Below are 21,977 nucleotides of genomic sequence, written 5' to 3'. Positions count from 1 at the left end.
TATCCATCAATCTACTTATATAGAAAAGGATCTTAAAACGCTTTTACATGGACAAAGTGCACCCATTGAGTACACCAATGGTTGTTCGATCACTTGAAGTGAATAAGAATTTGTTCCGACCTCCAGAAGAGGATGAGAAACTCCCTAGTCCCGAAATACCTTATCTTAGTGCAATTGGTGCACTTATGTATCTTGGTAATGCTACAAGGCCTAACATACCATTTTCTGTTAATTTACTAGCAAGATATAGTTATTCCCTTACACGGAGACATTGAACGGGATTAAGCATATATTGCGATATTTAAAGGGAACACTTGATATGGGTTTATTTTATTCTAACAAAGGTAGTGTAGATCTTGTTGGTTATGCAGATGCAGGTTATTTATCTGATCCACATAAAGCTCGATCTCAAACTGGATACATATTTACATGTGGAGGTACTATCATATCATGTCGCTCCACAAAGCAATCTATTGTTGCTACTTCTTCAAATCATACTGAGATAATACCTATTCATGAAGCAAGTAGAGAATATGTATGGTCGGGATCAGTAATTCAATTTATTCAAGAAAAATACGTTTTGGAATGTGATAAAAGATCCACAATTTTATACAAAGGCAATGCTGAATTAAATGGGGAATTTATAAAAGGTGATAAATAGTAACATTGATGTGCAACAAATCCGTTCAAGTAACAATCCGACAGATTTATTCACTAAATCTTTGCCAACTTAAACTTTTGAGAAGATGGTATACAAGATTGGAATGTGGATACTCAAATATTTGAAACATGATTTTTATCAGGGGGAGTAAAATACGCGCTATACTCTTTTTCCCTTACTAAGATTTTTTCCACAGGGTTTTCCTTATAAGGTTTTTTTTGAGACAACTAGTTATGCGTATTACTAAATATGTGTACTCTTTTTCCTTCACTAGAATTTTTTTCCATGGGTTTTTTCCTAGTAAGGTTTTAATGAGGTACATTATCTTTTAATGAACATCCAAGGGGGAGTGTTATAAATATATTATTATGGATGTTCATTTAATACACTGTTGTAAATAAGCTTCCTGAAGAAGCTTATCTATATGATACTTCGTCATAAATATATTTATCTATTTAGTACTCTATTAGAAATAAGTCTCTTGAAGAAGCTTATCCTTTCAGTACCCCGTTATGGATAAATATCACACCCGATATAAGATTATCTATATCTTGTATAATGACCTTATCATTTCGGTACCCCGTTATGGATAAACATTACCCCCGGTAGAAGATTATCCATATCTGGTATAATGAGCTTATCCTTTCGGTACCCCGTTATGGATAAACATTACCCCCGATAAAAGATTATTCATATCTGGTATAATGAGCTTATCCTTTCAGTACCCCGTTATGGATAAATATTACCCCCGATAAAAGATTATCCATATCTGGTATAATGAGCTTATCCTTTCGGTACCCCGTTATGAATAAACATTACCCCCGATAAAAAGATTATCTATATCTGGTACAATAACAGCTTACACAGCAGCTTGCAGAAGCAGCTTACACAGCAACTTGCTTTCTTCTATAAATAGAGGAAATTTCAGTTTAATATGTACATAAGTTTGAAATTTAAATAATATATCAGTTTCTCTCTATACTTGTCTTTACTTAACAGTCTTTATTTTATAACAGAATAGTATATAAGACTATTCTAGTCTCTAAGTTAAAACTACGTTCTGGTAGCAAGTGTTGTCCAAAGAGAAAGGCCAAGGCCCAAGGGGGAGGCAAAATGACAGAAAAATAAAATATAGTAGCACATTGATAACATCAAAGATATCATAAGGGTCCTATTGTTAATATCTAGTTGTATAGCACATCCAAAGTGAAGATAAAGCATTTGTTTTCTTACCCAAATAAACTGCAAAAACAGCCATTTTTCCATTGCGCTTTTGAGGGACAAAAGCCATGGTGCCGAACTCTTCGTTTCTCCTCTCCAAGATTTCTTTTCCATGTAATTCCTCTCTTCCTCAGAGTGACACTTACACACTATTGCTGTTATGTTTACTGCTTCTTAATCTTAGTATAGAAACAAGAAATTAGAAATTATGGAATTTTTTCTTATGTTCGCTCACTTTCTTGGCTGTGGACTGTGGTTGAGGGAAATGTTCAATTTGGCTTCTTAACCTCACCGGGCCAATAGAAACATGACATGTATTTGCATACACAGTTCTCTTACTTAATCATAGTTAATTAATGCATGTTTTTACTTTATCAAATTACTTTTGACAATTGGTTTGGTGTAAATAACAGGTGCGGTTAAGTATTTACCATAATACTCCTTCCGTCTCAATCTATGTAAAATGAGAATTTTGAAATTGAATTGTTTCTATACAAGGAAATATGATTTTTTTTTTTTGACAGATTGAAAAGGAAAATAGGCTACACAAGATCATCTAACAATGCTTTATCCTGGTTATGGCTACTGCTTCTTAGCATTAAAACAAGAAAAAACTGTGGAATTTTTTTAATATTTCTTCAGTTTCTGAATGCTTTGGCTATTTTTTTATTTTTTTAAAACTTTCTTGTCTATGGTGTGAGAAAAAAAGGGTTCGATTTGTCCTCTAACAGTCTCTTTCTTTGTTCTTTTCCATTTTGGAAAATCTTTGCTTGAACTTGTGGGTTTATTGAGTTGTGTTCTGTTTTTTCTTACCTTTTTTTCCCCATTCAAAGAGAATTTAGATGTGATATACATGCCATGTTCACTTTAATAGCTCTGCTATGAAGAATAATGTGAATGAATGCCTTTTTCTTGTTTGCTCTCCGTTTGAATTAGATTAAATGCTATATTAGCCCCAATAATTCGTTAAACTTAATTACATTTGTTCTAGTAGCATAACGGAAAAGCCTTCCATGTCAATAATATCTTTGCTCGTGCCAATTATACATCGCAAGAGAGTCAATGACTGCATCTTTTGATGCAGTGCTAGTACATTTATGACTTCTTAATTGGCTTGCAAGAACTACTACGTCTCAATGCCAAGCAACTTGGGGTCAGCTATATGATGAATTAGCTCCAGTTTGATCCATTTCATTCCAATGTTGTGTGTTCCTAGGAGCACGTTCCAATTTTGGGAAGATTCATCATAAACTAACTAGTTTCGTGGTAGCGGTTTAACATACAATCCTCCTTATCCGGGTTTTGGACTGGCAATGTGAGCTCATGTAGGATTTTAATCTCACAAAGGGAACAATTTGTTCGAGGCATTAGAAAAATTTGTCTTCATGTTGCTGTGAAAAATTTCCATACTTAAATATCGATAGTGCTCATGGAAAAATGAGAAAAGAATAGGGAAATAGCAGGATTACCGAAATTATTGGTTTTCCTGTGTAGTTTGCCAGTAGATACAATGTAGGTTGTAGGATCCTTTAAGCAACATTTGACAGCCTTTGATAGGTAATCGTTATGGTTTGTCATGCATAAATCCCTTTATTAAACTGCTTGTTTTATTCTCAATTCAGATACTCTTTCAGCTTGTCACACAACTCACAGACAGAAGTCCATGTTCCAGTGCTGCTCAGCTGTCACATTACAAGATAAAAGGTAACTTAACTTTTAACCAAAATGTCAATCTTTTGTAGCTGAAAAAGAAAATATTTCAGGGTTAGGGAACAAAAAGTAAATATATTGCATTATGAGGACAATATGAAGCGCAGATCTCTCCTGTTTTTTCTGATTACATCTGGCATATCTCCCGCTCTCCCAGCTTATGGGAAAACAAAGAGCAAAAACCCATATGATGAAAGACGCTTGCTAGAGCAAAACAAACGGATCCAAAGAGAAAATAATGCCCCTGAAGAGTTCCCCAGTTTCATCAGAGAAGGTTTGTTTGTCTACCCATGAGACACCGTGTGAGTGGAAATGACCATGTTGTTTATTACCCAAGTTTTTAAGACATCAGTAGTTTGACTTGCCATTTCCTTATTTTGATACCATGGTACATTATAATGTGAGTGTGATTCTTTGAATCCTTTTTCAGGTTTTGAAGTTAAAGTAGTAACGTCCGATAACTATGTAAAGCGTGACTCAGGTCTTATATTGTGGGATATTGCTGTTGGTGAAGGTGATTGCCCAAAGGATGGCCAACAGGTTTTCTTTCATTCTTTGTTACTGTAAAGCTGTGATTTGCTTTTAGTAGAATGTCATTAATTTTAAATGCATCCATGAATCATTGGGAAACGAGTATATAATGGTGCCGTAGTTCATCGTTTATGTTCATTCATTGCTCTACCGGAGTCTTGGAACCGATATGGTACATTCACAATAAAACAAAGCAAGAAGAAATGCATTTAATTTTCTTTTCCTATGCTTCCTTTTTGTATATTCTTTATAATTGATTTGTATTTATTGCATTCAAGAGTTTCATTTGGTCTTCTAGAAACTATCACTGCACAGGCGATGGTGTCTTGGCTGTTACTATTATAGTTTGTAATAAGATGATTCTTGGATGTCTATATTATGGGAATAACGCTGAATTTCAAGAAACCAAAAGTTGGATGCTCTGCCAGTCTCTGAAGGAATTAATGTATCGCAATCGTTCTGAAATCTATTTTCCTTCACAGAGATGTGACCGTTTTAAGTATTATGCAGTTATTCTGACATATGCACGGTTGATAAACACAAAAGAGCTGACTCGGGCTCATTAAACTATTGCTAAGCTCGGTTGGGATTGGCTCGACTTGGCACCTAGGCCTAGTAATGATCCTTTCATGTTTCACTTAATTTATAAACATTAAAAGACAAATGGGATTTTATTACCTTAATAGGTATTCCAATTACATATTAAATGGAACAAAGAAAGGTTTACTAGCATTAAGAATGATAACGGGATATGTCGCAGCTGGAGCTTACTGAGGACATGACCCTTGATAGAAGGGTGTGGAGGTCGAGGATCAGGATAGATGGTTAGTAGGTAGTCGAGCGTTTCCCTTTATCTTCCTCAATTCGATAGCATTAGTGTTAGTTTGTCATCCTTTTATTCTTAGATTGCTGCTATTACCATTTAATTGCTACCTTGGCTGCAGTCTTCTTTTTGTCTTGTTGTTGTTAATACATGTTGCCATTACTTCTTTTTATCTTTTCTTTAGCCGAGGGTCTTTTGGAAACAACTTCTGTGCCCTTCCTGGTAAGGGTAAGGCTGCGTACATCTTACTCTTCCCGGACCCCACTTATGAAAATTCACTGGTTTTTTTTTTTTTTTGTTGTTATTATCACCAGAATTATTTTACTCCGTTGACAGGTGACTTTCCACTATATTGGTTATAACGAGTCTGGACGTCGTATAGACAGTACATACCTACAAAATGCTCCTGCAAAGATTCGGATGGGCACTAACGCATTGGTCCCAGGTGATCTAAGCAAACACACAATGTCATAACCTTTTTTAACTCTCAGATATGAGAAATATTTGCAGTAATAAGCAGAAAATGATGAATGCAGGTTTTGAGGAAGGAATTAGAGACATGAGACCTGGCGGGAGGAGGAGGATTATAATACCTCCAGAACTAGGACCGCCGGTAAGTGTCCTTTAGTCTGCTCCTCAATTGAATGCTTTTATAATCAGTATCATCTAAAGCTGTTATGGAATAAAAATAAGCATTTAGACCTGCATGCATTGTGTTGCATTCTTCCGATATTATTTATTTGATAAGAATCTATTTCTGATACTGCTAACTAACAGAAGCCAAGGAAGCTCTTAATACTTCTTTTGCTCGCGTTTGTAATTTCTTTCGTCTTCCTCAGCCATTTACATAGTGTGATTTCAGTTGGAGTACTCCTTACTCAGAGAACCTATATATACATTTTGCCACTTTAAGGATAAGTTCCTTGTAAACTTGGAGTTATTAGGAACTCAAAACTACCAACACGAATCCTTTAACTAGTGTTTTAAAAGGCATTTTCAGGTCGAGGCACACCAAAAATGCCCCGCGGCGATGGTGTGGGGCGAAAGTCTCAAGAGGCGTACGCCCAGCAATTCGGGGCGTACGCCCGGGCGTTTGAGGTGCGTTTTTGTAGTGAGGCGTAAGCCTCAGAGACTTTTTCAAATTAAAATAAAATTTGTTGAATAAGTCCTTCATATAATACCCAAATTCTCAAAAGTCAGCTTGTAATTACTCAAAAGTTTTAAAAAGGAACTGAAATGTATTAAATTTAAAAGTCAAGACCTTTTTTTATTGATTGAAGCCCTAATTTATGGGTTTTCCCAATTCTTTATTTTGTCCACTAGTATGCTAATATCTCCCAAAAACAACGAATATTTAATTTTTTTTTTTTTTTACAAATACAAAAAGAACTTCATTCTCCTTCATAGCAGCAAGTTCAAAGTTCAAATTGCAGGTTAGTCATCCTTTTTGTTCCTCTATATAGAAAACTTTATTCTTTTCGACTCAAGTTACTTGTGCTTGTAAGTAGCGTATAATATATTGTTTTGACTAGTTTTTTATGGGATGGAGCACATCTATATATATATATATTTCACATATTTATAGTTTTCTTCAATTTTTATGCAATTTTACCTGTTTATAAATATTTACAGTAATTATATTATTTTATAAAATATTAAAAATTAAATACCCAACTGTCAGTAACTACCAACACAAACCTAGATGTAGTTTCTGTTCTAATCAATTGGTTTAACAGGATTCAATTACACATTAATTTTGAAAATTGTTTGTAATACAAGTGATTCTATCCATATATTGTATGATGTTGATTAACTGAGTTTGGCGTTCTAATACATCCTTATAAAGTATCTGTATCTTTGTATATTATGAAGAACAAATTGCAGTTTTGGTTCCTGGTTTATAGACATCGTGCTTGATTTGTCTTACTCTTTGAATTGTGCGCATAATATGCAATTCGTAAAGCAACATAAATAAGTGGAACCTCTTTCTACATTGTTATTTTGGTTGTGAGAAAATATCACTTGCTATGCAAATGACCCATTTAGAAGAAATCTAGAAATTTTAAATTGCATGTTCTAAAAACTAAGTGTTGTGGTATATGTTGTAGATTTCATGAGTTCTAATTGACTGCACTTCACATTAGTGTACACCAGCAAGTGCTTATAAGCAATTGACACACTTATTTGATCGTTAAGCAGCGGATACACTTAAAAATGCGAAACATGTCATTAGTTTTTTTCGCTCCAACTTATGTTTATACCATTTTGTCGTAGCACAAAAACGTTTTATGAAGAAGAAAGGAACTTTTTTTTTGTTTCCCGAGTATTTAATTTTTTTCCAGATAATTAAGATTGAATTACAGCTAGATACCAAATATAAAAGGAAAAGAACTCTACCTTAAATATTTTCTGAAACAAAAGGCAACTTAATCTTTTTAATATTATTATGAGAACTTAAATCAGTATGCATATTAAAGTTGTGCGGATTTGGCACCAATTGATGGGGTTTGTTCCTTCCCCGATGGGTGAATAAATGAAAGTACGGCTTGAGCTTTAAGGGCACATATTGCTTTTCCATCCAAAAGTAATGGTGTTAAGAGAATCAGTGTTATCAAAGGCGCACTTAAAGTGCGCTAAATCCCTAAAGCGAGGCTCAAAACATGTTGAGCACTTCGTCTCGCTTAACAGGCGGTTCGGTGTTGTCATCAAGGCTCTAAAACATATTTTTCCTTACCAATGGCGTAATCCTACTAAACAATTGATATTTCACTTTATTATAAATTATCTTTAATTTCTTTGTCCATATATTTGGTATTCATGCTTATAGATATTAGTTTTGGACTACACATATATATTTGTTACTTTTCTCCATTTGTGTCTTTCTTCACTAAAACCCACACTTTATTTGTGTTTAGCGCTTAGCCCCAACAGACCAGAGAATGCCTTTTTTTTCTCCTCATTACTTACTTTAAAAGTTGGATATTAGGTGCATAGTTCAGGAAAGTATGATGAGAGATGCATGACTTCTATAACTAGGCACAAAATACTACATTTGTTCTTTCAAGATATGTATTAAAACGTTGTCACCTTTGAGGTCGCTTTTGCAACTCCCATGACTTGAGAATAATAAAGGTTAAAACGTTAAAAAAATGTAGAAACATTTCAGTAGTGAGCGCTTTACCCCTCTTAGTAAGACTACTTGGCGCGGATCTGGATTAGTTGGGTCTGTGAGCTTTGAATACTTGATGGTTAAGTTGGAAAAAAAAAACGTTGAAAATCACGTTTGGAGCCAATCTTACGCTATTGTATTTCTCAAACTAGGGTGTAATTTACTAGTCTATTGCAGACTTTGATTATTGCGCCAAGTAATATATAGCACTGTTTGGAAGTTTGAACGTGCATAAGTAGAATGTATCTTGATATTTTAGAATTATTCATTTTTCACAGGTTGGGCCTTCAACGTTTTTTAGCTCAAAACAGTTTGAAGTATTTGACGTGGAACTGCTAGGCATTCAAGACTGCAAACGGAGGACAATAGCAGGCTTCTACTCTGATGTTGTCTGCAATTAAGCAATAATCCCCTTTTGTGAATATTTTAGTCACATCTTGCATCATTATTATCAGAAGAGACTTGTTTTTATTTTTCCCTTTTCATTCTTTTACTGCAAATAGAGAAATGGAGGAAAGTAAAGACTAGGCTAGAGATCACAAAGGTAGTTCTGGAACAGTAAATTTCTACTGAAAGTAACAGGAGACTATCCTACTGTTATTTGATTAAGAGGTTCATGTTTGCTGAGAAATCTTGTATTTGTTGTATCTATAAATCAATTCGAGAACTTTTCTTGGCAAGAATGGGCCTATAGAACTACTTGTGCTTGATCTTTCTCTAGTATTATGCATCAGTAACTGAATGAACTCCTTGGATCGTCGAGAATTAAAAGGAAACAACAGTGAGGTGAAACTTTTTAGAACAAAACCAAGCACAACGTTTATCCTAGCTACTATTTGAAAGGTCAGAACGGTTACATAAAATGAGACGGAGGAAGTGATAAACAATTCTCAGACTACATGCACATGAATATGAGTGTTTGCTTCCCTACCTTTTTTCGCCCGAAATACTCTTTTAGTATTTTGGAGGTTAAGTTATTGTTACAAATAAACCATCAACGCTCCGTCGATTGTCCAACAATCTCTTCTTTCTCAAAAGGAAAAGTCGGAAGTGAAGTATAATAGAACCTGTCAAAGTTTAAATTCGATCAATAAGCAATTACATTTAAAAGAAAAACCAATGCAGTTGATGGCAAATTACCTACCCAAGTGGAAAGAAGCATATACTACTATACCAAACGAGATTTGAAACCAAAACCATAAATTCTCATCACCTTGCTGTAAACACTCTAGTGCACCTAGAGACAGAGCACACTGATCTGAAGGAAATTAGACAGCGTTCCTACCAAAGTAAACTAAACTAAACTAAACTAAACCTGCAGATTAGGTCCTAACTCAAGGACTTCACAGGTCCACAACTCCAAAGATCCATATTATACTTTCAACTTGCTCAGACGGGAAAGGAGTCAATGTCAGCATTTGATTGAACCATGAGTTCGGCGAGAAAATATTCATGACTGACCACACTTATAATCCAAGTAACAAGAAATACACAAAGGTTAAGAGGTGAGGATTTACACAATAATGGCAATATCAGTAAATTAATCTCTAACATGGTCCTTAGTCTGAAATCAATCCAGAAAACTGTTGTTGTAATCTAGAAATGCAACACATAAACCAGAAACAATTTAAGAAACTATAAAGTTGCAATTGTCCACGGCAATAAGATCGCATGTGGTTCTTTTTTATCAGTAAACAATATAAGTTTCATTGAAATCCAGCAGGAAGATGGTGCGGTACAATTACAGTGTATATATCCAAAAGCAGCACCAAGCTTTCCTACAGCAGTAAGCTCAAGTGTAGTTTTTAATCAATAGATTACAGATAAATCTACATATATACACACACATGGAACAACAGCATTTGACGAATGCAATTTTATGTGGCTTGAATGGGAAACGAGAGCTCCTCTAATTCTTGAGGACATTGCGTCAAGATTCTTACAGTTGATAAAATTGTAATCAAGGTCGATTGAAAACCATTAGAAGCTTAATCACGGAGCTTCTTCTGCAGGTGCCCTATGGTAAATAATTGATGTTTTCGAACTTAGAGGATTGGCATGATATTGTCCATAACCCGCATAAATTCCAACTGTAACTATGCTCAGAACAACAAATCTCACCCATGCTTCATAATGCAACTGCAGAAAAGGAAATGGAAAAATGAGCTTGGATTCCAATCTTTTAGTTTATCGCATCCGACGATATTTGAACTATGTTTACGGTAATGGATGAAGCTTTGTGAGCAAACCTGGGCAAAAAGAAAAATATTGATGAAGATGCAAACAATAGGCACAATGGGCACTCCTGGGCAAGAAAATCCAGGTGTCTCAGTATAAACCTGTGAAGAACAAAGGAGAACCTGAAATTTAGAAAACAATGCTATACACTGTTGTGGCAAAATATAACCTGAAATTGGGAAAACAATGCTATATAGGTAAAACATTATTTTGGTAATATGCCGTCGAATGATGTATGTATGAGGTTTGCAATGTTGTCTTAATTTTGGATCCTGAAATGGATAAAACCCTCGATAGGATAAAACCCTCAACAATGTTGTTGTCTTAACATAAGATTAGGAATGAAGTTATTCGGGATAAGGTGAGAGTGGTTCCTATAGAGGGTAAAATGCGGGAATTGAGGCTGAGGAGGTTCGGGCATGTGAAGAGGAGAGACATAGAGGCCTCCGGTTAGAAGGTGTGAGAGGTTGACCATGGCGGGTCTGAGGAAAGATAAAGGTAGGCCAAAGAAGTACTGCGTAGAGGTGATTAGGCAGGATATGGCATTGCTTCAGCTTACCGAGGACATGACCCTTAATAGGAAGGCGTGGAAGTCGAGAATTAGGGTTCAATTAACAGATAGTCGAAAGTTTTTCCTAGTATTACCAGTAATATTAGTACTATTCTTGTATTTTCTTATTCTTATATCTTTATTTCTATCTGTTGTGTTGTTTGCTCCAGTTATCTTATTACCTTTTTTTTTTTTGGGTAATATGTCCTCGCATGATGTATATATGAGTTTTGCAATGTTGTCTTAACTTTGGCCCCTGAAATGGATAAAATCCTCAATGGGATAAGCTCTTGACTTGTCCTGAGATAAGATTAGAAATGAAATTATTCGGGATAAGGTGGGAGTGACTCCTATAGAGGATAAGATACAAGAAATGAGGCTGAGATGGTTCGGGCAGGAGGTGTGAAAAGTTGACCATGGCAGGTCTGAGGAAAAGTAGAGGTAGGCTAAAGAAGTATTGGGGAAAGGTGATTAGGCAGGATATGACATTGCTTCAGCTTACCGAGGATATGACCCTCAATAGGAAGGTGTGGAGGTCGAGAATTAGGATTCAAGGTTAACAGGCAGTCGAGAGTTTCTCTTACTCTTACCAGTAGTATTAGTACTATTCTTATATTTTCTTATTCTTAAATCTTCATATCTGTCTGTTGTGTTGTTCGCTTCTGTTATCTTATATTACCTTCTTTTTTTTTGTGCGTGTGTTGGGGGGGGGGGGGGAGTAATATGTCCTCGAATGATGTATGTATGAGTTTGGCAATGTTGTCTTAACTTTGGGCCTTAAAATGGATAAAACCCTTGACAATGTTGTCTTAAGATAAGATTAGAAATGAAGTTATACGGGATAAGGTGGGAGTGACTCCTATAGAGGATAAAATGTAGGAATCGAGGCTAAGGTGGTTCACGCATGTGAAGAGGAGAGACACAGAGGCCTCGATTAGGAGGTGTGAAAGGTTGACCATGGCAGGTCTGAGGAAAAGTAAAGGTAGACCAAAGAAGTATTGGAGAGAGGTGATTAGGCAGGATATGACATTGGTTCAGCTTACCGAGGACATGAAACTAGATAGGAAGGTGTGGAGGTCAAGAATTTGGATTTAAGGTTGATAGATAGTCGAGAATTTCTCCTAGTCTTACCAGTAGCATTAGTACTATTCTTGTATTTTCTTATTCTTAGATCTTTATTTCTATCTGTTGTGTTGTTCGCTCCTGTTATCTATTACCTTGTTTTTTTTGGGGTAATATGTCCTCAAATGATGTATGTATGAGTAGGGGTGCTTATCGGGCGGATCAAGCGGATAATTACGCTTAGCGGTTCGGCTTATCGGTTATCAGATTATAAATGTAGTAATCCGCTAGCCATCCAATAAGACAACGGGCAGATTAGTATCGGATTAACGATTATCGGGCGGTTTATCGGCTAAACCAAATAAATTTTTTTTGAAGAATCATTCAATCAATACCAAACGGTTTCAAATCAATACCAAATTTTTAATACCATCTAAGATCTAACAGTATTTTTGAATTGAAGAGTCTTCTTCCAAGTTCCAATCTAGTTCATATTCAAGACTACTCATACACATATGAATCAATCAAACTTTCAGTAACATACGTTCTTCACAAGAAATCCAGATTGTAAAACCAAAAATCCAGAAAATCAGACTTTAGTTTGTTAGATGCATGCAAAAAAGGACATAAATCCAGACAATCCAGCTATTACGGATAAAACCAGCGGACAATTCAACAAATACTTTCAATAATATTTTATATACATAGAGGTAAAAGTGTAAATATAAAAATTCTTAACGGGTCAACGGTTTACCCGATAGGAAAATTGAGTAATCCGCCCCCAAAACCGTTAAGCCGTTAATTGTAAAATCTCAATCCGTTCACCATCCATTATCCCGATAATCCGATACCAATAAGCCAATAAGCCATCGGTTCGATTCGGTTCGATTAACGGCTTCGATTTTGAACAGCCCTATGTACGAGTTTGGCAATGTTGTCTTAACTTTGGGCCCTAAAATGGAAAAAACCCTTGATAGGATAAAACCCTTGACAATGTTGTTGTCTTAAGATAAGATTAGGAATGAAGTTATTCGGGATAAGGTGGGAGTGGCTCCAGCCGAGGATAAGACGCGGGAATCGATGTTGGGGCGGCTCGGGCATGTGAAGAGGAGAGACATAGATGCCCTGGTTAGGAGGTGTGAGGGGTTAACCATGACGCATCTGAAGAAGGTAGAGATAGGCCAAAGAAGTACCAGGAAGAGGCGATTAGGCAAGATATTGCATTGCTTCAGTTTACCGAGGACATGACCCTCGATAGGAAGGTGTAGAGGTCGAGAATTAGGTTTCAAGGTTGACAAGTAGTCGAGAGTTTCTCCTAGTCTTACTAGTAGTATTAATACTATTTTTTTTCAAAAAAAAAAAAGGGTAATAAGATACCACGTTGTTGTTATTGTCTGTTGCTTCCTTTTCACTGTCCCTTGAGCCGAGCGTCTATCGAAAATAGCCTCTCTACCAGGTAGGGTCAAGCCCTGCGTACACATTACCCTCCCCAAACCCTACTTGTGGGATTGCACTGGGTTTGTTGTTGTTGTAAATGGATAAAATCCTGAGACCTAGGTCCTACATTCACTGTTTTTAGAAGTTTCTGATGTATACAAAACATTTAACACTCCCATTTCTGAGAAAGCTCAATCGCATACATTTCCTTCCAATTCTGTTTCGGGAATTTCTAAGATTTGAATTTGGTGAGATAGCTTGTTCTAAAGTAAGCTTTGACACCCCGGAGGGAGAGTTGATGCATTTCCTTAACCAAACTAAATTTCAGAAATACTAGAATAAGTTGAGCATCAAAAACATACAAATGCTAGACAGACAAGACGGTAACTGCGAAAAAATTGGCTATGAAACTACAAACTTTTCAGCTCATTCAAAAATTCACAAATTTAAGATCATTCTTGGGTACCAGATTGAAAAGAGTAGTTTAAACTAATTTCCTCAAAAGGTCAAATTCCTCTCCCACCAACATATTGTGGTTACGGAGGACACACGTGTATTTAATGATCAAAAGTCCGCAGTTGAACATTGCTGGTCCAATGGTGAAAAAAGGTTTTGCTGCTTAATTCTTTTTTTTTCTTTTTTTTGAAGCTGTTCAAGCTTTCAAAAAGCTTTACATGGCCATTTTTTAACATAAAGATCGAATCCACAATATGTTTTTTTTCATCCATTTAAAATTCATTGATGGTCCAAGTCAGGAAAAGCACATTCAGTTCTCTTGCTTCAAGGATATCCTGAATTACTGGTGCAAGTAAACGTCCTGATATATAGTCTTAGGATTCTCGGTGCAAAAACTGAACCAACTTACTTGACGGAGATGAAGAGCAGCAGCTGCGCAGATCGCAATAACTACAGCTATGATCAAGAATATAAATGAAGCTCCGAAACGGTAGAAAACTCCTGCAGCAAACCCACAACAAACAACTGTGATGAGGCATATGAGACCTTCTGCCCTGCTAGACATAGGCATGCCAAACACCTGACGCACAGTCTTATCCTTCCAGCGAAGAGTCACGACGCATGCTGAAACAACAGAATATCCTGTCTGAACAGACCACCATCCTTGTAAGTTACATGAAATCCTATATTAACCAGGTATATTTTATAGACATTCAAGAAGCAGCTCATGCTATCTGTTAGTAGAACTACCTTTTATCTTCTAAATAAAGTATAAACTAAATATAATCACTCATCATTACATACCTACAAGGAGAAAAAGTATCACTCATTAAAAATAGAAAGTTTTTTTTTTTGCTTTTCTTTTTAAAAATGTTGAAAGTTTCCTTTTATTTTGCCGTCAACCTGAGAAGTTCTCTCTCCTACTCACGCTATGCAAGCAGAGTTTTGAAAAGTGCTGGCTACATCAGTTAAAGTGACTGATCGAAGTGACACGATGGTGCCAATCTTTTACAGGCATGAGTAAGGAGTGCGCTTCGCGGCTTCCCATTCTTCGGTTTTTTACCATTGACAGAGGAAAAACATAGCACTAAAATTTGGAAGTTTTGGATGAGCTCTCATTACAAAAATTGACCCTGCCAACCAGGACTTCTTCTAAGCTGTCCCTTATCACACAAAAAAGAAGGTTTCTTCTAAACTGTATGAGTGCTTTTATTTTTGTGACTGATTCACATGAGTTTTAAAACCTAAGACCTGTGCTGAGTTAGCATTGTTATTACATTGACGAGGATTTCCCATTTATTCATGTGTAATGTTACTTTTTGGTATTCTCTAATGATGTGCCCACCTTCTTGCTTCATGGTTAAAGCCCAAGGACCCTTGATGCTTTTTTGCCCTTTTGCTTTCTCTTTTTAATAAAATATGAAGATGAACTATTCATTCATCACAGCAGCCTCTTGCACACAGTGCTTTTTGAAAACACTGAGTGCAAGAGTGCTAAAACATCTTTTGGACATTATTCTCTTGCTAAGTATAAACTTACTAACAATAAATATGATTTATCCACCTCACGAAATATAGCTATTATAAAAATAAGAGGTGAAAGAAAAAGAACGTACCAGGGTTCCTACTGAGAGAATGTGTGAGAGAATATGCACATTAAATAGCCCTGCCAACACACTGGCTACAATTCCAACCCATATTTGTGAATTAACAGGAGTGTGTCGCGTTTTATGTACTTCAGCAAACAATGATGGCAACAAACCGTCTCTTCCAAGGCCAAGATATAGTCGAGACTGCTCATCGGAAACAATTCATCTCTTACGAACCACTTAAGTAGCTACTTTAATGACATCAGCATCTCGATGTAAAAGCAATATACCTGTACATAAAGCCCAACCAGGAGAGTGGTAGTAAGTCCAGCAATAGCACCAATGCTGATTAATACAGACACGTATTGCAAGCCCTTAGACGTAAAAGCTTCAGCCAAAGGAGCATCTCCCCCAAGGGACTTGAATGGAAGCATCCCAGTGAGCACCAAGCAGACTCCAACATATAATGCAATACAAATAAGGAGGCTCCCGACTATGCCTAACGGTAAGTCTCTCTGATCACCAGATTCATCATCAAATATATCAGTAAGTATACCCCAAAAAAAATTGGGGGGGGGGGGGGGGGGAGGAGAATAAAATCACTTAATACTTGTTAAAAGACAGTCGTGAAAAGGGCATCATATCAATCAGTCTTACCTGTGGGCTCTTAGACTCTTCGGCAGAATTAGCAACTGCATCAAACCCAACATACGCAAAGAATACAACAGTTGCTCCCGTCAGTACAGATTTAAAACCATTAGGAGCAAATGGACTCCAATTTGAAACATCAACCTCAAAGGCTCCAACAATAATGACAAAAATAACAATGACTACCTGCAGTGAAATTGTCTTTCTGTCAGAGATCAGCCATGTCATTTGATGTCAATCTTAAGAGAAAGAATCATTCAACTATGTGTTTCACAAACTTTTCAGAACAAAGGAGAATAATATAGTGACTGCAGAACTTCTTATTAAGGAAGTCCACACTGCAGCCACACATGAATGGCTGGATAAATAACAAATGAAACATCACCTACTTCTTTTACGGCTCAATGAAAAAAAGGAAACATCACCTACTTAAATCTATTACTAAGAAAGTTCTGGGGTTTGGGGAGACCTGACACTAATGTAGCTCATAAAATCGGGAATTGTTCTGTAGAAAAAGATGAGCTACTGCAGATTCTTTAGTTTTCTCTCCATATTTTCAGCTTAATTTTACCTTTATGTTTATAATGTTTTCATTTTACTTTTCAAATTTTAGATTATGCTGGCATCTCTTAGATAAAAAATTTATATCCTATCATTAACACTTTAGTTTGGTTTGATTTTGACTTGCATTATCTTAGGGTGCGTTTGGTATGAAGGAAAACATTTTCCGGCTTAAATGTTTTGGAAAATGTTTTCCTTATCAAGAGAAGGAAAACCTTCTCCACCATGTTCCCCATCCCCACCAACTCCCACCAACCCACCCCACCTACCCACCCTTGCCCCCATCCCCACCAACCCACCCCACCCCCACCCTAAATAAAAATATTATTAATAGTACTTTCTTTTCATGTTATAGATAGAGTACTTTCTTTTTCATTTCAACAGATAAGCATTTTCTTTTCATGATGTAAAAAAAGTACTTTTTTTTTATTTTAACAAAAAAAGTACTTTCTTTTCATGATGTAAAAAGTATTTTCTTTCATTTCAACAAAATGATATAGTAAAAGTATTTTCTTTCATTTCAACAAAATGATGTAGAAAAAATATTTTCTTTCATTTCAACAAAATGAGTACTTTATTTTCATGTTGTAGTACTTTCTTTTTCAACCAAAAAAGGAGTATTTTCTTTTCAGTTATGGAGCACAAATTTCAACGTTATTTTTGCGTGAAAAAGTAAAGCAACACATTAGTTCCTTTGGGTTTGTGTGATTTTTTAGAAGAATAATTAAATTCTTGAAGAAAAGAGAGTCCTAAAAACGTTGGATATAGTTTTTACTCTCTAACCAAACACTAGAAAATATTTTCCGGAAAAAGTTCTTCACTCAACAACTAAACAAGGAAAAATAAGTGATAAAACCACTCATTTTCCATGAAAACTTTCCTTCATACCAAACACACCCTTAATCGTAGGAAGAGTTCTAACTTGTTAAAGTTATGCTAGAGGTAGGACCATCATGTACTTTTTAAATCAGACACGACTCGGTTTCTCTCTTTTCTCCTTTCTTATTTCCTGCCATTGCTCTGAACTTTCACTCTCCTCCCTTTTCTCATTTCTTCCTCCTGCCTTCCTCTAATTCTCCATTTCCCACATTATAACCTCTCCCTCTTAACTTTTTCCTCATCATTTTGCTCATCCTGGTGGTGCTACATCACAAAAAGAAAAAAAAACACGCATGGATGGACAACTACAACAACAACAACAAACCCAATAGTTTCACACAAGTGGGGTCTAGGGAGGATAAGATATACGTAGCCTTACCCCTACCCCTGGAAGGACAGAGAGGTAATACTCACATTTGAATATTATTTATGTCACTGACTTCAGAGAATACCATACACAACTAGTCCAATTATTCTAAATAACAAAATTTGTCAAGAATAATCTTTTTGCAAAAAAAAAAAAAAAATTTGCAAGATCAATGTTTATGTACCTCCTTATAGTTGTTGATTTTACTAGACTGCCTACTTTTCTTACTATCAGATTCCCCCCAACCCCTCCCTTTCAAAAAATCATATTTTCATGTGGCCAATATGAGTCTACTACATTTCTCTTCCAAATATAAAAAGTTAATTGATTGCTACTCTAGAACTCGACAAATTTGAAGTACGACTGAAACATCCACTATGCTGATGTCATTTCCTCCTTTATGGCAAAAATTTATCTGACTATGGGAGAATTTAAATGTTTCTGATAAGGTAAATAATTTTATCAATGTGAAAATACTCTTGTATATAAGCCGTCTACATAAAGGTTAGGACCTACACAAAAACATGGTCCTCTATAAATGACATCCAATCTTCTAGGGTGCAGCAAAAGCTAACCAAGAATAAAAGGCTATTTCTTTTGATACAGATTCATTTTCTTTTGAGATGGTTACATTATACAAAATCATTTTCTATCCCCTCAAAAGCTTTCCTATTCCTTTCTTTCCAAAGGACCCACGTGATGGCTAGAGATGCAACATCCCTTGCCCTGTATTTTCCTTTTCTTCATCTAATGGCTAAACTATGTGCGTCATTCAGTAAACCCGGCATCATCCCGTGCACTCTGACTAGTTAAAGAACCCACCACAGGTGCATAGCCACTTAGCTATGCAATTAGAGGTGATCCACAACTTTTTCTAAGCATCCATACATAAAGCACTAGTATATGTAGTTATCCTCTTCCTCAGATTATGGGAGGACTTTAATGTCCTAAGTTAACTAATTTCATTACTAATTGTTGAACTTGCATTAGCAATGTTTACGCTAAGTTAAGGAGTTACACTTCGAAATTAGAAGGACCTTTACCCTAAATGATATTCAATCACCAAGAAGGACAAGCTCCCCTATTATTCCAAATAACAAATGAAAAAGAGTAGATGAGAAGATCACCTTAGTCACTGTCATCACTGAATTTAATATAGAAGATTCTCCAACACCTCGACATAGAACAATTGTCAAAAGCACTAGGAGAATTGGAGCTAATAAATTAAAAGAAAATGCTCCATATATTTCTTCACTGCCATGTCCAACCCAACTTAGAATGTTGCTCTTGAGGAAGGGAATGAGCTCTAGTGCAGTAATAACATAGCTTGCTAAACTGCGAGCTATACTAGCTGCGCCAATATGATAGTCAAGCATCAACTGAGAAAACACAAGGAAAGCAATAATCTCGTTGAAAGCTGTATAAGCATATAAGTATGCTCCCCCAACAACGGCTGGAAAGCGTGAAGCTAACTCAGCATAACAGAGAGCATTGAGCACACAAGATCCTCCTGCAATTATGAAGCTTACGGTGACTCCTGCATCAGCAGAAATCAAATCCTCATTAATGAAAACTAATAACATATGCACACTACGATGGAAAGGATATAAGCTATGTAGTTTGCTTCTCTTCTATCAAAGAAGCTTAATTTACAGCAATGGCTACTCAAACTAGATACTTCAGCCTTTACCTGCAACTTCTATGTGATAACTGATAACTGTAAAACCTATTTTAGATTACACAAAAGAAATTGGGAAATAAAGGTACATGCATACACACACACGGATGAAGCTAAACTTCTCACTGAAGAAAACATGAAGCCAAAAGTTTGCAAAGTTATCACCATACATTTGGTATAGCAACTTAAGTTGCTCGGACACGGGTGCGGGTGTCCGACACGGGTGCGGATCTAGAGGTCGGATCTTTCAAGATGTAAATTTTAAGATTCGGGGATACGGATCCTAGTACGGATACGGGTGCGGGGATCTGGCTAAAAATAATTAAAAAATATATAAATCTCTCTAATTTATGAGAAATTTTGTGGAATACTTACGTATAACTTGTAAAGTGTAGATTTCCTTTTTATTCTCAAGTTGTAGATAAGTAAAAGATTGATTTCCTAGATAAGATATGTTATTTTCTTCAAATTTACCCTAGTTTTAGTTCTGATTTCTTTAATCAAATTGTATCTCGTCTCGAATTTTTCGATCTGTCGTGGTCAAAGTACCCAAAATTGTTTGACCAGATCCGGTATGGATCTAATACCCACACCCATACTAGTGTCGTGTCGACACGGGTGCGGCACCTAAACTGCCATGTCGGAGCAATTTAGATAGCAACTTATCACATAACCGCAAGAGCCTCAAGTATGTTTTTTTTATAAAAAAAAGTATGGAATTTTTCTTCAATTAAAGTATAAAAAGGTCAAAAACAATTCATCTTTAACTGATCCAAAAAAATATATTAGAGGTCAATATCACCCAGGTACAGTATCTTTTACAGAGCAGTAATAATCTAACCATGGAATGACCTATCATAACCTATTTGAGATACAGGTACACAATGGGCATGAGGCCCTTTTATATTGATACGAAAATACCTTAAGAAGAACCACCATTGGTTATTTACATTCTTCTTTACTATCATTCATCAATTTAAGGAAGCGATCGGAGGGTATTTAGGAAATTATTGGAAAGGACTTTTGGATCCTATAAACACTTTTTATAAAATTAGTGTTTAATACAGTGCCAAGAAAGGACCTTTAAGGAGTTCAATAACCAGGAGGGACTTTCAGAGAGCTCTTAAGTGTACCTCTCTAGGAAAAACTTTTGTAAAACTAATTTTAGAAGCATCTATTCTCATTGTCGAGGTGCGAGCAAGCTGGTTCAAACACCGTCATTATCAATAAATAATGGACTTTAAGTTCTATCTCTGACGTATTTACACAATCAGGTTAGTAGGTAATTACAGGTAATCTCTTGATTAACATAGTAATATGCTAAAAATGTTAATTAACTTGTGATTGTTAAAATTCACTGCTACTGCAAACAAATTTTTATATTGTCAATGCATATAACTTAAATCCTAAATAATTTAGTTTCAAAGTGACTTTTTTGCAAGGTTCAAACTAAGTGAACTTTGACCAATATCTTTTAAAAGAAAACCTTTACTGTTTTGATAGAGAAAGATTGCAACTTACAGTAATGTCTCATGTAGCTTTCAAAATCAAATTTAACTTTACAATAAGAACTTATCTTGTTCAGTTTAGCTTCCAAAATCCATAGTACTCCCTGTGTCTCATTTTATGTGATGCAGATTGAGCCGGAGTTAAAGAAAGAAAGGCTTTTGAAACTTGTAGTATAAAACAAGTCAGGGATATTTGTGTTAGATTAGTTGTATTACAGAAATACATCAGCACAGACTAAAAATCAAAATGCATCACATAAATTGGTACAAAGACTAGAGAGTAAGTCAAATTTAAAGTGTCAAACATAATAAGGACGTAATAATGGGTTTTAATATTATGTAGCAATCAATTGGACGTTAGTTGGAAGCTGACCTGGACCAGCATCGTGGGCGACGGTGCCGGTGACGACGAAGATTCCGGCACCAATAGAAGCACCAATTCCGAGGAGAAGAAGATCAAAGAGACTTAGACGGCGGACGAGACCTTCGCCGCCGGAGGCAGTACGGATTGTGGTGTCGGACGGCGAAGCTAGTGGTTTTGAACGGAGCGCCGATGACCAAAACTGAGATAACCATGACGGTGATGACGAAGAAGAAGAAGATTCAGAGCGTTGCCCAGCACTCATATTCGAAATTTCCTTTTCTGTCCTCGTTATTCACAATACAAAAGCTTAATTTAGGAAGTTAGATGCTAAAAAGATTAAAAAGTAACTTAGCCACGTGATTCAGATGGTAGAAAGTAAAAAAGAATTACTACTTATCACAAATCGTCGATTCGTAAATTCTAGTAAGGAGGCTTATACGAGGTATCAATACAGATTACGTAACACTTCTTTTTTAGTTTATTGCAAAAAAAGATATATTTTTATATTAAATATAAGTAAAATAC

The 21,977-nt window shown here is 35.9% G+C and overlaps 2 protein-coding genes across 4 annotated transcripts; one reads left to right on the top strand and one right to left on the bottom strand.

Moving 5' to 3' along the window:
- The first annotated feature begins 1,837 nt into the window (after window positions 1-1,837).
- Window positions 1,838-8,811, top strand: LOC104088146 (peptidyl-prolyl cis-trans isomerase FKBP20-2, chloroplastic). Of its 2 annotated transcripts, XM_070182229.1 has the most exons (8): window positions 1,838-1,996; window positions 3,505-3,586; window positions 3,646-3,866; window positions 4,023-4,132; window positions 5,283-5,391; window positions 5,483-5,559; window positions 5,947-6,044; window positions 8,394-8,592. In XM_070182229.1, the coding sequence occupies exons 1-8, from the start codon at window positions 1,951-1,953 to the stop codon at window positions 8,452-8,454; spliced, it is 804 nt and encodes a 267-aa protein (XP_070038330.1). In that variant the 5' UTR covers window positions 1,838-1,950; the 3' UTR covers window positions 8,455-8,592. The 2 variants fall into 2 exon arrangements, with proteins under 2 accessions (XP_070038330.1, XP_009591076.1); XM_009592781.4 differs by lacking the exon at window positions 5,947-6,044 and having other exon boundaries at window positions 8,394-8,811.
- Window positions 8,812-8,897: 86 nt separating this feature from the next.
- Window positions 8,898-21,774, bottom strand: LOC104088147 (cationic amino acid transporter 9, chloroplastic). Of its 2 annotated transcripts, XM_009592783.4 has the most exons (9): window positions 21,462-21,774; window positions 19,030-19,439; window positions 16,105-16,281; window positions 15,738-15,962; window positions 15,475-15,651; window positions 14,268-14,504; window positions 10,365-10,454; window positions 10,059-10,254; window positions 8,898-9,182 (listed from the first exon to the last, which is right to left on the bottom strand). In XM_009592783.4, the coding sequence occupies exons 1-8, from the start codon at window positions 21,712-21,714 to the stop codon at window positions 10,108-10,110; spliced, it is 1,716 nt and encodes a 571-aa protein (XP_009591078.1). In that variant the 5' UTR covers window positions 21,715-21,774; the 3' UTR covers window positions 8,898-9,182; window positions 10,059-10,107. The 2 variants fall into 2 exon arrangements, with proteins under 2 accessions (XP_009591078.1, XP_009591077.1); XM_009592782.4 differs by lacking the exon at window positions 8,898-9,182 and having other exon boundaries at window positions 9,756-10,254.
- Between the last annotated feature and the right edge of the window lie 203 nt (window positions 21,775-21,977).

This window comes from Nicotiana tomentosiformis, chromosome 8, assembly GCF_000390325.3.
Source record: "Nicotiana tomentosiformis chromosome 8, ASM39032v3, whole genome shotgun sequence".
Taxonomy (NCBI): Eukaryota; Viridiplantae; Streptophyta; class Magnoliopsida; order Solanales; family Solanaceae; genus Nicotiana; species Nicotiana tomentosiformis.
Note: the sequence above shows the minus strand (reverse complement) of the source record. Positions and strands in the feature narration are given on the sequence as shown.

Bases quoted from the DNA above. Each gene is read 5' to 3' on its own strand.
- LOC104088147 (XM_009592783.4), bottom strand. From the start codon at position 21,714: ATGAGTGCTGGGCAACGCTCTGAATCTTCTTCTTCTTCGTCATCACCG. The intron at 16,282-19,029 runs GTGATCTTCTCA...ATTTCACTGCAG, and splicing joins CAGTGATGACAGTGACTAAG to GTAGTCATTGTTATTTTTGT. The intron at 14,505-15,474 runs GTACGTTCTTTT...TGGTCTGTTCAG, and splicing joins TTCTCTCAGTAGGAACCCTG to ACAGGATATTCTGTTGTTTC.
- LOC104088146 (XM_070182229.1), top strand. From the start codon at position 1,951: ATGGTGCCGAACTCTTCGTTTCTCCTCTCCAAGATTTCTTTTCCAT. The intron at 3,587-3,645 runs GTAACTTAACTT...AAAATATTTCAG, and splicing joins GTCACATTACAAGATAAAAG to GGTTAGGGAACAAAAAGTAA. The intron at 5,560-5,946 runs GTAAGTGTCCTT...AGGCATTTTCAG, and splicing joins CTCCAGAACTAGGACCGCCG to GTCGAGGCACACCAAAAATG.